A 14,264-nucleotide genomic window follows, 5' to 3' on the forward strand; every position below is an offset into this window, starting at 1 on the left:
TCGGGAGGACCCACACAAAAAAACTAGCTGTGTGACCTTGGGCAAGTTACTTAACCCCAATTGCCCACCAAAAAGCAAAAAACAAACAAACAAAAAAGTATCTGATAAATTTTATAAAATATCATTCATATACAGTAGATGTAACATAAATGTTTTTTTTTTCTTTTTGGAGGGGGGAAGGCAGGGCAATTGGGGTTAAGAGACTTGCCCAAGGTCACACAGCTAGTAAGTGTTAAGTGTCTGAGGCCAGATTTGAACTCAGGTCCTTCTGATTCCAGAGTCAGTGCTCCATTCACTGCGCCACCTAGCCACCCCAAGATGAACTTTTTAAGATAAAATGTTTTCCCTCAAATTTAAAGTTTTGTATCATTTGTGAAAAGATGACAAAAATTTACATGAGATTAATGAATATTAAATATAACCATCATAAGCTATTCGGCTTTAATATAACCAAGTTACTTGGGGCAGCAGGTAGCACAGTGAGTGAGAGCATTGGCCCCAGAGTCGGGATGACCTGGGATTGAGTCTGAGCTCAGACACTTAGCACCCACCCAGAAACACCTGGCCATGTAACCTTGAGCAAGTTACTTAACCCCAATTGCTCAAAAAAATAAATTATATATATATATATAAAACCAAGTTATTGTTTAATAAAAATTCTTATTTGCTAAATGTATTTGTTTTATTCTTCTACATAACACGTGTCCCTACAATTCCTTAAAAACAAGAGTATACCTCTCTAAACAAATGGGAGCTAAGAAAAAAGACATAGCCTAACTAGAATAAGCAATCAAGTTCTTTACTAAGCAATCAGAATGAAACAGTTTGCCTATAGCATTAAAGTTGCTCTGAAAATAAATACACATAATCACCTCTATTATATGCTCTTTGAAAAACCTGAAGTGACTAGTAAATTGTAGGCACTAATTTATAACATATTAAATATGAAATCTCACCTGTTCAGTAAGTAATATTGAGGTATTGCTATATTTTTTGCTTGTTTCAGATCCGAGGGTAACAAATCGTAGAAGAAAAAGTGTTAACGAGATACACCAGATCACCAGTTCCCAGTTGTAATGACAGTCAAGGAAGATCTCATGCACATGAAGCAACTAAAATCCAAAGTCAAAGGAAAGATGGAAGAATCAATTATGATTCAAATCAATAGTTTTTACTGTAAGGAAACTAATGAATTACAGTTTAACAGGAATGAGACACTAATTTCTTTGGCACCCATGTGAATATTTATGCATAATTCCTGTATCTCTTTGCTGGCTGTTAGTCTGCTGCAACTAAGTCTGACTGCAAATCATTTCTGGAAAGACAGATTTGGAGTAAGGGGAGTTGGGTTCAAATTCTAGCTCTGAAATTTACAAGCTGTATGATTAAGTCACTTCCCTTTTGTGGGACTCAATTTCTTCATCTGCAAAATAAGGGAGTTGGACCAGATGATTTCTATGGTCCTCTTCCAGCTCTAAATCCTATGATCCTATGAACATTACAATATTGTGTATATTATACACAAAAATATTTTTTAAACATGTTTGTTAAATTTAACATTCTATACCCATCAATTGGGGGCATTTTTTTATGAAACACTTAAATTTTAAATGGCTAATATAAACCATAGTGTTTATTAAGAGTTTATCTTTGGGGGGCGGAGTCAAGATGGCGGAGTAGAAACAGGGCTTCCACTGGGCTCCAGCTCGAACCACCTCCAATTCATGGAAAAGGTAACTCTGAACAAACTTTGGAGCTACAGAACCCACAAAATGACACAGAGAAGCTAACCTCCCGCTGAGGATAGCACAGCAGGGAGCAGCCAGCACAGCGCTCTGGGAGCCGACCTCAGCCCCACGTGAGCCAGAGGTTTTAGCCCCAGGGTGGGCCTGACCACCCATTGGCTGGAGGGACTTCAGATTACCAGCAGCTGTGGCAGTTTCCAAAATTATCAACCCATAGATGCTAAGGACAAAGTGAGGGGTCAGTGCAGTGTGGACTCTGGGATACAGTAGTTGGGAGTGTGGCCTTTATGCCCTGGAGGGAGAAGCTGCTGAAGTGCGGCGGCAGCCGTTGCCACTTATCAGCTTCAGCTCCTGGCCTGCAGATTGTAGGGGGACCAAGCAATCAGTCTGAGGGGTAATAACTCTTGCTTTAACTTGCTTGGATCTGGATTGTGGTCTAGGGTGGAGGTCCTGGGGTATGTGACCAGCTTGCCAGAGCGTGTGGAGGCTTCAGAGAGGGCACCCAACTAATACCTTCGGCAGCTGAGAAAACCCCAGCGTTTGGTACAAAGCTCCCCTGTCTAGTAGCAGAGTCCTACTGTGGCAAAAAGCCCAAAGTCAAGTAATTGAGTGGCAACATGAGCAAGCAAAGGAGGCAAAGCAACCCAAATTTACACTCCTATTTTTGGGGACAAAAAGGATCAAAGCATGGAACAGGAGGAAGACAGTGAAGTCAGAACTCCTGCAACAAAAGCTTCCAAGAAAAATACAAGCTGGTTACAGGCCATAGAGGAGCTTAAAAAGGATTTTGAAAATCACATAAGAGGAGAGGAAAAATTGGGAAGAGAAATGAGAACAATGCAAGAAAATTATGAAATGAGAGTCAACAACCTGACTGAAGAAAATAACACCTTAAAAAAATAGACTAATTCAAATGGCAAAAGAGGCTCAAAAAGGCAATGAGGAGAAGAATGCCTTAAAAAGCCAAATTTGCCAGATGGAAAAAGAATCTCAAAAGCTCACTGAAGAGAATCATTCCTTTAGAATTAGACTGGAGCAAATGGAAGCTAATGAGAAATCAAGATACTATAAAACATATCCAAACAAATGAAAAAATAGAAGGCAATGTGAAATATCTCATTGGAAAAACCACTGACCTGGAAAATAAATCCAGGAGAGATCATTTAAAAATTATTGGACTATGTGAAAGCTATGATCAAAAAAAGAACCTAGAAATCATCCTTCAAGAAATTCTCAAGGAAATTTGCCCTGATGTTTTAGAACCAGAGGGCAAAATAGAAGTTGAAAGAATCCACCAATCACCTCCTGAAAAAGATCCCAAAACGAAAACTCCTAGGAATATTATAGCCAGGTTCTGGAATTCCCAGATCAAGGAGAAAATATTACAAGCAGCCAGGAAGAAACAATTTGAATATTGTGGAAACACAATCAGGATAACACAGGATCTAGCAGTTTCTACACTGAGGGATCGAAGTGCTTGGAATGTGATATTTCAGAGGTCAAAGGAGCTGGGATTAAAACCAAGAATCACCTACCCAGCAAAACTGAGTACCATGTTTCAGGGGAAAATATGGTCATTCAGTGGAAGAGAGGACTTTCAAGCATTCTTGATGAAAAAAACAGAATGGAACAGAAAATTTGACACTGAGATACAAGAAGCATGAGAAGGTAAATAGGGAAAAGAAATCATAAGGAACTTAACCAAATTTGAACTATTTATATTCCTACATGGAAAAAATGATAATTGTAACTTATGAAACTTTTATCAGTATGAGAATAATTGAAGGGAATAAAAATGTGTATGTAAATATATATATATATACATATATATATACACATACACACACATATCTATATGTATATCTACATGGGAGGGTATATGGGTGTATGAATACAAATGTGAATGTGTGTATATATATATATATATATATATATATGTGTACAGGTATACATAGAGCACACAGGACCAGTTTAATGGAAAGGGATGATACTTAAAATATGAAATTGAGAGGTGAGAGAGGAATATAATGAGAGGAGATGTGGAGAGACAGAATGGGGTAAACTATCTCCTATAGAAGAGGTAAGGGAAAATGGTTACAATAGAGGAGAAGAACAGGAAGTCAAAAGGAAATGGGTCAACCTTATTCTCATTGAATTTGGCTTAGAGAGGGAATGACATACACACTAAATATGGTATCTCACCCTATAATAGAGTAAGGGGGAAGGGGATGAGAGGGAGGGTGATGGAGGGGAGGGCAGGCTGGGGGAGAGGGAAGTTGGAAGCACCCACTTTTGAAAAGGGACGGGATCAAAGTAGAGAACAGAACAAGTGGGAGGTGGGATTGGAGAGAAGGAAATATAGTCAGTCTTTTACAATATATCTACTATGGAAATGTTTTGCAAAGCTACACATGTACAACCTATACTGAATTGCTTATCTTCCCCGTAAGGGTGGGTGACTATGGAGGAAGGGAATGAATCTGGAATTCAAAGTTTTAAAATCAAATGTTTAAAATATATATATACATATATGTACTATTATCAATATTATTTTACACGTAAATGGGAAATAAGATATACAAGTACTGGGGCATAGAGATCCACCATGCCCTACTGGAAAATTGGAGGGGGTATGGGAGAAGATATGGGAAAAAGCAGATTGGAGGAGGGGATATCCAGTGGGATTGCTATTTTGGGGTGGTGGGTAGGGGAAAAAAGGGGATAAAATATGTAACTCAAAATCTTGCGAAAATGAATGATGTAAACTAGAAGTTAATAAAACATTTGATTAAAAAAAAGAAAAAGAAAAAAGGGTTTATCTTCTCCAAAGTAGAAATAGGTACATGAAACCTCATTAGAATGCTCTCTACTTTAGAATGAAGTCTTTTCTGACAAGATTTAAAATAGTTTTTAGATTAAATTTTATTTCTCAGGCAAAATGTTAAACTTAAGTTTTAATATTTGTTAAAGAATAATTTTAAAAACTAATTTTACCATATTCTCTCAACTTGCTTTTTAAAAAAATATTTTATGGGGGATGATAAATTATACTTCTGTACTTCCAAAAAAATTTAAATTAATGACAACTGCAATGAATTTCACTACATCTTTCATTATATTGTGTCTATGAAAAAAATCACCATGATAATATAAAAAGGATACATTTCATTTACATACTTCTTTATTGCAAAATATGTGACCAGTGGCAGAAGTAATATAGAGGTATAGAAATAGATTAATGAACAGTAGATAAGGGGTAGCAATTACAATATATTAAATACCAAATAAAATAATATCACATCTATCATAGAACAATATATACACCTTGAATTTAGGGGATCTGGCTGACCTGTACTTAGTATCAAGCAATATAACTTGTACAGGAAAGAACAGATCCTTCCCAGGGGAAAAGGGGGGGGGGGGGGGGGGAGTGGGGAAGAAAAGAGATAGGAAGGGCCCACTCTAGGTAACATTAATTCATGTTACCTAAAATACATAATGTAGACATGCCAGAATTTTTAATTTTTCCATCATATTTACTATTTCACCTAGAAGGTTTTCTGAAAGGGAATATACTGATTCTTGATTGCATATAGTTATTTATACAGAAGAAAGTAACTCACTTGGGCACAGCAGATAAACACAACCGAAATGGTCAACAAAAATGCAGATGAAACTATTACATCAACTGATCTCTGAGGACCTCGACGCTGAAAGTAAGGAAAATGATATTTTAAAAATGCATATACTCATTAACATTAGTTTTACACTGATTGTAATTTACTGTATTGCCCAAATGCTTCAATAAACATCAATTACTTAATGATATTATTTTCTAGGGATATATAACAGCATCAAAAAAAAATGGAGGTTATATAGCACAGGGTTCTTAGCATCCCTTTTAAACCTTAACTGACATTGGGGCAACTAGGTGGTATACTGGATAGAGCACCAGTCCTGGAAACAGGAGGACCTGAGTTCAAATCTGGCCTCAGACATTTGACACACTTACTAGCTTGTGTGACCCTAGGCAAGTCACTTAACCCCAACTGCCTTGCCTTCCCCCCTCTAAAAAATACATTAAAAAAAAAACTAACCACTGAACAAAGGTTTCTATTCTGATTATGTTGAGTAGAGTTATCAATCCTTAGTACTCCCAGAAGTAATACAATTCACCTGACAATACAACCCAAAAACTTTTTACTGATAGAAATGTGAATTCATAACCTAACACAGACTTAGTGGGCATCAGGAGGCAAAATGGGGAAGAACTGGCTGAAGCCTTGTCACTAAGTCATGCTTCTACAGCAGGCACAGCACAAGGTGGAAACCGCTTTGAAGTATGCAATAGGGATGACTTCAGTTTGTATGCATACCCCCAACAAATTTAAACAAAGTCAGTGAGGTATTAGAAATAGAAGAGATGGTAGTAAACTGAATAACTATTGGTTTAGTTATCATTAGTCAGTGTGTAGAAGAAAGTCTCCTCACCAGCAGTTCCCTACATAAAAGAAAGAAATCACAGGTCTAGTAGAAAGAGGTGAAGACAAGTACAAGGCTAATGGTTTTATGGAGTTTACTGTGACCACAACACAGAAAGCAAGAGAATTCTAGGCGTGTCCCAGGACCTCTCCTTGATGGATCAGCTTTGTTAAGAAAACTACTAGTAGTCTTTTAAGTTTTCAAGGATATTTTAAATAAATATGGAGATAGAAACCAGACCTATGATTCCATTGGTATAGGAAACTCCTACATGAGGAAACTTTCCTCTACTAATGCTAATTCTTCTCTGAAACTTATAGTCTTAGAGTTGCCTAGAGCTGAGCTGCCAAGTATGCAGCCTGAACCAGATTATGTAATTAGAAAATATTTAACAAAAGAAAATACAATGAAATATAGATATGGTTACATTTTAAAATTAAGTCAATAAGCAGACCCCAGGGATGTTTATGTAGGGTGTGGTGGCCCTGGTTTCTCAGTGACACTGCTGGCTTTTACAGGACAAGGGTTGTGATTTCTCCAGAGTCACAAAGTCAGTAAGTGTCAATGATGGGATTAAATCTAGGATTTCCTGACTTCAAGGACAGCTTTCTATCCAATATTCTACTTCTATGAAGTAGAAAATATGGATATCTTAATGTATAAGTACAATAACCTTAGAATGGGTATTTTGCTAGAGGTAATTCAAATACCTTTCATTTTATCAGGAACTTGAATAATTTTGGAAGAAATTTCTTACAAGGGAGAAAAAGTATATAAAAAAGGATTAAGGCAAGCCAATTAACATTCTGAATTACCTACTTATTTAAAATAGTGAGATTTTAAAATCGTGATTTACTTAAAATAGTGAAATGATCCTGTAGTCACACTGATTTTATTGAGCCTTTTTTAAGGAGTGGGCTCCCTCTGCTGGCTCATGATAGCTGTGCTACAGAAAAAAAAATTTTTTTCTCTCATTGGGAACCTAAGCAACTCATAAACAAAAATAAATTAAGGTCTTTAGGTTCTTATTACCTAATGGATTGTGAGGCTCAAATAAGATAATATATGTAAAAGAATTCAAAAAGTTAAAACACCAAAAAAAACCATACATTATTATAATATATAAAATAGTAATAACATTTAGCATGTGTATATATAATGTTGTGCTTTTCAGGTAGGTTTGAAATTCTAAGTATTACTAGCAAAAAATAATCGATGAAACAAATTTCTCTTAGCTATCTGGATACAGATATAGAGAGGATATTCTGACTAGTGGCATGCTCACACAGCAAGGTATGTGTGTATACCTGGATAGATGTTATCAAGAGAATTTAGAATCATACATAGCCAGCTCACAAAAGTTACATCATCACAGCCATTATACCTTAAGATAAGAACGAAGAGATAGCCACATTTTTATATTCTGCACTTTCTTCAGTCGGAAATGGGGAACTTCTGATTTTCGAGCCCTCCTAGCAGATGTTAAATGTCCAAAGAGTTTTGCAAAAAGCAGTCTCTACAAAACATTGCCATGTTGTTTGTCAAGCAAGATACCATAAGGAAAAATAAGAAAAATCAAAATATAGGTTATTGCTATCATCTGCTACAATTATGCACTTATTCAACAAGAAAATAGCAATACATTACCAAAACCATGAGGATATGCTTTCCAATTAGTGCAAATTGCAACTTATTCATACCTTTTAATCTTCTGTGATTTTTTCCCAAGTTATGCCACAGATTCTCCCTAGAAAACCTATCCAACATGCTGTAGTGCCTATCAAAGTCCTTTTACTTTTCATGAAAACCAGTATGACAATTGAGCTGTCCAATCTTTGGCTATCTCTTGTTTGTACTCCTTTTTCAGACACATATCTTTTGTAATATAGTCATATGTTTCACTTCCTTAGGGTTTATCACATTTCTCAATATTTTCAACAGCTTCTTACAAATACTACATGCCTTTTGACTGTCCTTAGGGTCAAAGTGGATTCTTCATAAGATTGTAATGTCCCAAACTTGGCAGTCAGAGAACATCATAAGGAGACAAAATGTGTTAAAAAAAAAAATTGGGTTGTATAATATTATCATGAAGACCTGGATAGTTTCCCTAACTTAGTTTATTCTTTCTCTCCTATTCAATGTTGGTCCTAGCTCATCATCCTCAGTGTCTCTTCTAGATACAAGATATTAGAGATGTATATCAATGTCATTGGACTACCTATCCAATGTGGCACAGTCTAGAAGATAGTTGTTTTCATCCAATAGGTTTCCCTGTATGAATTGTAAAGGTTTATCTTGGGTATCTGTAGAACTCAATGAAAACGCTATATAGCATTTCTAGAGTTTGAGACAACTAACACTTTAATCCATACACAGGAACATGTGGAGAATCTCCTCATCCATAGGTAATCTCTCTTTCATTTAGATGCTGTACAGGACAGTGACATTTTCCATGACACAAATGAATACCTTTGGCAGACATACATCTCCTTGTTTAGTTTTCAAAGACTGAGTGTCCCTATCTTGCCCAGACTAGAAGTTCAGGGATTATACATAGGCCCTGATCTGCATAGAACCTTTGACCTTTTGTTTCCAATCTGGGCCAGTTAATTACTCTTTGGGTGTGAACACCCAATTAACTTAGTCCACTGTGGCTCAGAACTCTGAGTTCTAGCAATCCACCAGGCTCAGCTTCCTGGAAGCTAGAATTACAGGTGTGTGATATTATGCCTCTTTTTTATGTCTCACTTAACATTAGTCAAAGAGGGTCACTATGTGTTTGCAATTATTAAGGAATTATGTATTATCTTAACACAAAACCCATTCTTGGAGATGAGCTTTTTAAGATTACATTTTAACTCTACATGGCCAAATGGTTTCTATAAGCAAACAATAACTATAGTGGGCCCTGGTATTCTTTACACCTTTCACCAAATGGTGTAACTATATAGAGGTGGTCAGAATATTTTGTGAAATGTTGCCTGTTCTTCCCTCATACTTACAACAAGAATGCCTCAATGACATGTATAAATCATTTTCACTGAGATTTTATAAAGGGAAAATCAGTGTATGGACTAATAGTTACAGTTTTCTTCATTGACTTGGGGCATCATTTTTTTGATTATTTTGTTACTTTCCCTCCCTCAGATCTGATCCAACTGTTTTTTTCAACTATGTCTTCTTTAGGGCCTCCTTCCTTGCATAGCACATTGGGGATAGAGGTGTTAAGAGTCCAAATGTGCTACTTTTACTGTTATTAATGCTAAAAACATGTTCCATCATTTGTCTATAAGGTATGCAATCAGTTTCATCTAAGAATGTTCTCAAAGTGCCATGGCTTAGTACAGTTATCACACCAAGCATTCTGTAGCATTTTTAAACAATCTTCACTGTCTTTCTGCTATTTTATGAGGCCATACTGTTAGTAATCTTCCACTATCCCTCGCTGTAGTGTTTTTAAATGAATTTATATTCTAATTGTAATAAAACAGACTAACATATTTTATAAGCAACATGGCATAGCAGAGTGGAAGCCTGGCCCTGGAGCTGGGAAAGCCTAGATTCAGGACTTTATTCTGACAGCTGACACTTTGACACTATGGGCAAGTTATTTAACCTGATAGTTTAGGTATGCATAGAAAAAAAAAACTAGATAGCCAGTCTCCCTATTTTCTCCCCCCAGCTATGTATTCTTGTGCTCTCAAGCACCTAAGTTTCTTATAAGCTGCATAAAAATTGTCTATCTGCAACAATAAAGGAGTCAAATATCAATAAAATCGGATCTAGACCAAACATTTTTATAAGCATATTCATATATCTAATGCTTTTAAAAGTCCTTCATTATTCATTAAATGAGACGCCTGTATTAGACTCACCTGTTTGTAAGTTCTTTCTGCTACACAGAGTAAAAAGAAGAAAATCCACACAAGAGATACACGAACCACAAAACTTATTAAAACCATAGAAAGAACCAAGATGTCTTCATTAGAACCAAATGCAATGATATAAAGTTCTGAAGCAGAATATGCTGTGAGTTGTTCCAAGTCTGTAGCTTGGGAAAGTCGGAAAACAAATGGAGTGAAACCCAGGACAAGGGAAATCACATTTGCAAAAATCTGATATCCTATACCTGGTATGTAGCTGTTGACCTATGGGGGGAAAAAAAGTAATATTATTTATACCAAAATGTTAGCTATGTCAAAATCATTTTATATTAGGAATTATTTTATTTGTAGCAATGTGAAATTATTTTAGATGTCAGATTATGTTATACATTGCAATATAATATTAAAGTTGTAATCTTTAAGTTTTTTAAATTAGGTTCATTATGAGAAATGGAGTTGACTAAAAACAAAAATAGTAGCTAGTATTTCTATTGTACCTTAAGGTTGTAAAACATTTTATAAATATTTCATTTTTAACTTCATCCTTATAATATTCATATTCATCTTCTCATACCCTTTCCATTTTATGGTGCTCAAAGAAACATGGCGCTCTTCAAAGACCCCACATACCTAGCCTCACTGTTGAGTGCAGTTGGCTACTTCTCTCATGCAGGTCAATGTACTGGGCCAAGACATGTACTTATCCTCCTTGCTTCTTTCTCAATGTAACTACTCCCCCTTCTAAGGTTCATTCCATCCATCTGTATTATTCTGTCTAGATCTTTGTTGTAGTCTCTTGGTATCCTTGGTTGTAATCTACTGGGGGCAGCTAGGTGGCACAGCAGAAAAAAGTGCTGAGTTTGAGTCATAAAGATTCATCTTCCTGAGCTCAAATCTGGTCTCAGATACTTTCTAGCTGTGTGACCCTGGGCAAGTCATTGAGCCCCATTTGCCTCAGTTTTCTCATCTGCAAAATGAGCCAGAGAAGGAGAAAGCAAACCACTCCAATACCTTTGCCAAGAAAACCCCAAATGGGGTCACAAAGAGTCAGATGCAACTGAAAAATCACTGAACAACAACAAAAACTGGCAACCAAGTCACTTTTTCTCCTTTCAGTATCTGGCTCAGAATCTCCCTCTTCAAATCCTGGGGACTTCAATATACAAACTTAAATAAATTATACAAACTTTCCTCTACTACCTTGCCATCTAGGTCATATTCCTCAGCCATCCATGGAAGTTATACCTTGGATCTTATCATTACCAATAACTGTGCCATCTCTATGACCGTGAACTCTGAAAATCCTCTTGTTATTTTCTCAGTTCATCACCCCTGCAACGGCCTCACTTTTTTCATTTGATATTCTTATCCTACAGTTGGACAGTTGAACTAAAAATCGCCAGAATAGTCCTATTCATGCCCTGCCAATCCTAAATTCTGGATTACCAATCCCCATCAGCTTTCTCTGTGATCATTTTCATGGGAGAGAGCATGGTGTAGTGGGAAGAACACAACTTAAGAGTCACAGGACCTGAGTTTAAAACCCAGATGTGCTACTTACTACTTCTGTGGTCACTCTCCTTCTCTATAACCTCCCTACTGGTTTCAGGACATTATGCAAAGCCTTGTTTTGGGGAAGAGGAATGGTGGTAGGAAGAGGTGTTTATACTATTATCTCTAGAATCTTGGAGTTGAGAGGGGCATCAGGGACAATACAGTACACCCCACAAACCTTTAGTTCAAGAACAATCTCCCTTCCTTAAATACATTCCTCACCTTTTAATATTCTTCCTAGTCATGTTACCATGTATTTATTTAAGTCTGACTATGTTGTATCTTCTCCTCCCCAAGAAAGATGTAAGCTTTTTGAGGATCATGACTATCTTTTCTTGTGCTTGTACCTTAAGCACATCGTAGGCATTTTATAAATATTTATTGAATTTAATCAAATCCAAGAGTATAGTGATTCCTTTAAGGTCCTCTCCTATCCACAGCAGTTAAATTTAATAACAATTTTTAAAATCTTACTGGGCATTTACTATGTATACAACACAGTTTAAGGTGCTGTGGGCACAAGGAGCTAAAATATGGTAGATTTTCTCAAGGGACTAATATAAATTTGATGATTAACTCATTCAATTAGCTTGAATGATATTTTTATAAACACCATTAAAGGACTTCTTAAAGTATCCAATGCCCTATTTGGGAAACTTTTAAATGTTCTTCTCCTTACATGCTAACACTCCTTGAATTTTGAGATGGTAAAACATATTAATGGAAGAATAAAAGCAGGGATAAAGTAGACTAAAAAGAGGTAAAAAAAATAAATAAATAAGGAGGGATTAAACACTAGTAAATTTTGCCACATCAGATGAAAATAGGCAAAGTTCCAATCCTTGTTCCACAAAAATGATACACAGCTATAGACAAGTTACAATGTTTCATGAAGACTTCAACTTTACAAACTAGAATATGCTTAATCCCCCCAAAAATAAGTCAAAACTAAAATAAATAATGATGTTAATGGAAACATATAAATAAAAATTTAAGACCCACAGTATAAGTATCATATTTCTTCAAAGTATTTAAGGTATCTAGAATCAGCTGCTCTACTACTATGATATTAGTGATATTAGTAGCATATACCATATACCAGTAATAACCTCTAAGTATTTGGGAGATAAAAATTTGAGAAACTAGCAGATGACCATTGAATAAAAACCTTTCACATGTAAAATTTTAGATTTAAAAACCTTCAGCAAGCCAGCTGAATTAAAACAGGAATAGCAAAGCTGTGGCTTTGTCACAAATCACTCTTTAAATTTCAGACTGATGTAAAACAGGCAGAAAAACACCTGTCAAAAGCATTTGTGGCTTGAAAAAATGGGGTGAGTTTCTAGAGAAAATATCCAACATATTATTTAAAGAAATTCATAATTATTATCTTTTGTATCTAATATTTATACCTATCTGATTTATAATAATCAGATAAACATATATACAATTCATAACTAGTAAATATCTATGTCATAGCTATTAATATATAAATTAGAATAATACTGCAAAGTTAGCATAATGCCTGGCACCACACAGTAAGCACTTAATAAATGTTATCTCATTCATTTTCATTCAAACAAAAACAGATGAAAAATACTCACTCGGTTCATAATCATCCCACTGATTTCAAGCACAGACATTTCAGCTTTCTTGCAGTCATTACCTTCCCATACAATTGCACTGACTTTTTCTAATCCTGGGTTGGAACTGTGGAGCCAGGGCAAATGACTCTGAGGAAAAAAAAAAAAGTTGTAAAGGTAAAATTTTAAATGAAAATATCTAACAGTTTAACGCAACAACAAAAATAATGACTAAAATTAACAGACATATCTATACTAGATGCCATTAAAATAAGGACAAAATTACAAAAATCTGTCAGCTGCACATAGTTAAGAAACTTTTTTATGATAAAAAAAATATGAAATTTACTCTCAAATGCATAATGAAACTTGCCATTAAGAACTGATTAACTGTAAATCTAACACTATGTCTACTGTTTTTATAGGATGTTCCAACTAGTTTATAGCAGCAAAATGAACCTTACTGAACTCATCTGGACCATCGAAAATACTCGACTTTAATATTAATTATTATTATCTAACATTTGTGCATCAGTGTACTACGTGGTTTACAATCAATATCTCATTTGGTCCTCACAGCAACCCTCAAAGGTAGGTGCTCTTATTATCCCCATTTTATAGATGAGGAAAATGAAGAAAACAGAGACCAAGGGACTTGCCTAGGGCCACAAAGCTAACGAATGTCTAAGATCACATTTAAATTCAGGTCTTTCTGATTCCAGGCCCAGTACTCTATCCACTGCTCCCCCTAACAGAAGAAGCAGACAGAATCTGAGGGAATCTTGCCAATAAGAGGTATTTATCAGTTATGACAGTGAGAGAATAAGGTATGAAATGAGAGTTTCAGTACTACTGAAAGCAAGACATTGCTGTTGATGGGTCATTTCAGTTGTGTACAACTGCGTGACCTCATTTGGAGTTTTCTTGGCAAAGAAACTGGAGTGGTTTGTCATTTCCTTCTCCTGCTCATTTTACACATGGAGAAACTGAGGCAAACAGGGCTTAATTACTTG

The 14,264-nt window shown here is 35.8% G+C and overlaps 1 protein-coding gene across 4 annotated transcripts in view; it reads right to left on the reverse strand.

Annotated features, from left to right (window-relative positions):
* Positions 1 to 14,264, reverse strand: part of LOC138176034 (protein PHTF2) — a 183,952-nt gene that overhangs the window by 13,342 nt on the left and 156,346 nt on the right. For all 4 annotated transcript variants that reach the window (XM_069106769.1, XM_069106766.1, XM_069106770.1 and 1 more), the window contains 5 exons: positions 13,273 to 13,401; positions 10,106 to 10,378; positions 7,612 to 7,743; positions 5,369 to 5,455; positions 957 to 1,112 (listed from right to left, as the gene is read on the reverse strand). In XM_069106769.1, coding sequence (XP_068962870.1) covers positions 957 to 1,112; positions 5,369 to 5,455; positions 7,612 to 7,743; positions 10,106 to 10,378; positions 13,273 to 13,401 — 777 coding nt within the window. The remainder of the gene's footprint in view (positions 1 to 956; positions 1,113 to 5,368; positions 5,456 to 7,611; positions 7,744 to 10,105; positions 10,379 to 13,272; positions 13,402 to 14,264) is intronic.

The sequence above is a fragment of the Petaurus breviceps genome, unplaced genomic scaffold (genome assembly GCF_028583685.1).
Source record: "Petaurus breviceps papuanus isolate PSGF00001 unplaced genomic scaffold, PetGlider_PUasm1.0 80, whole genome shotgun sequence".
Taxonomy (NCBI): domain Eukaryota; kingdom Metazoa; phylum Chordata; class Mammalia; order Diprotodontia; family Petauridae; genus Petaurus; species Petaurus breviceps.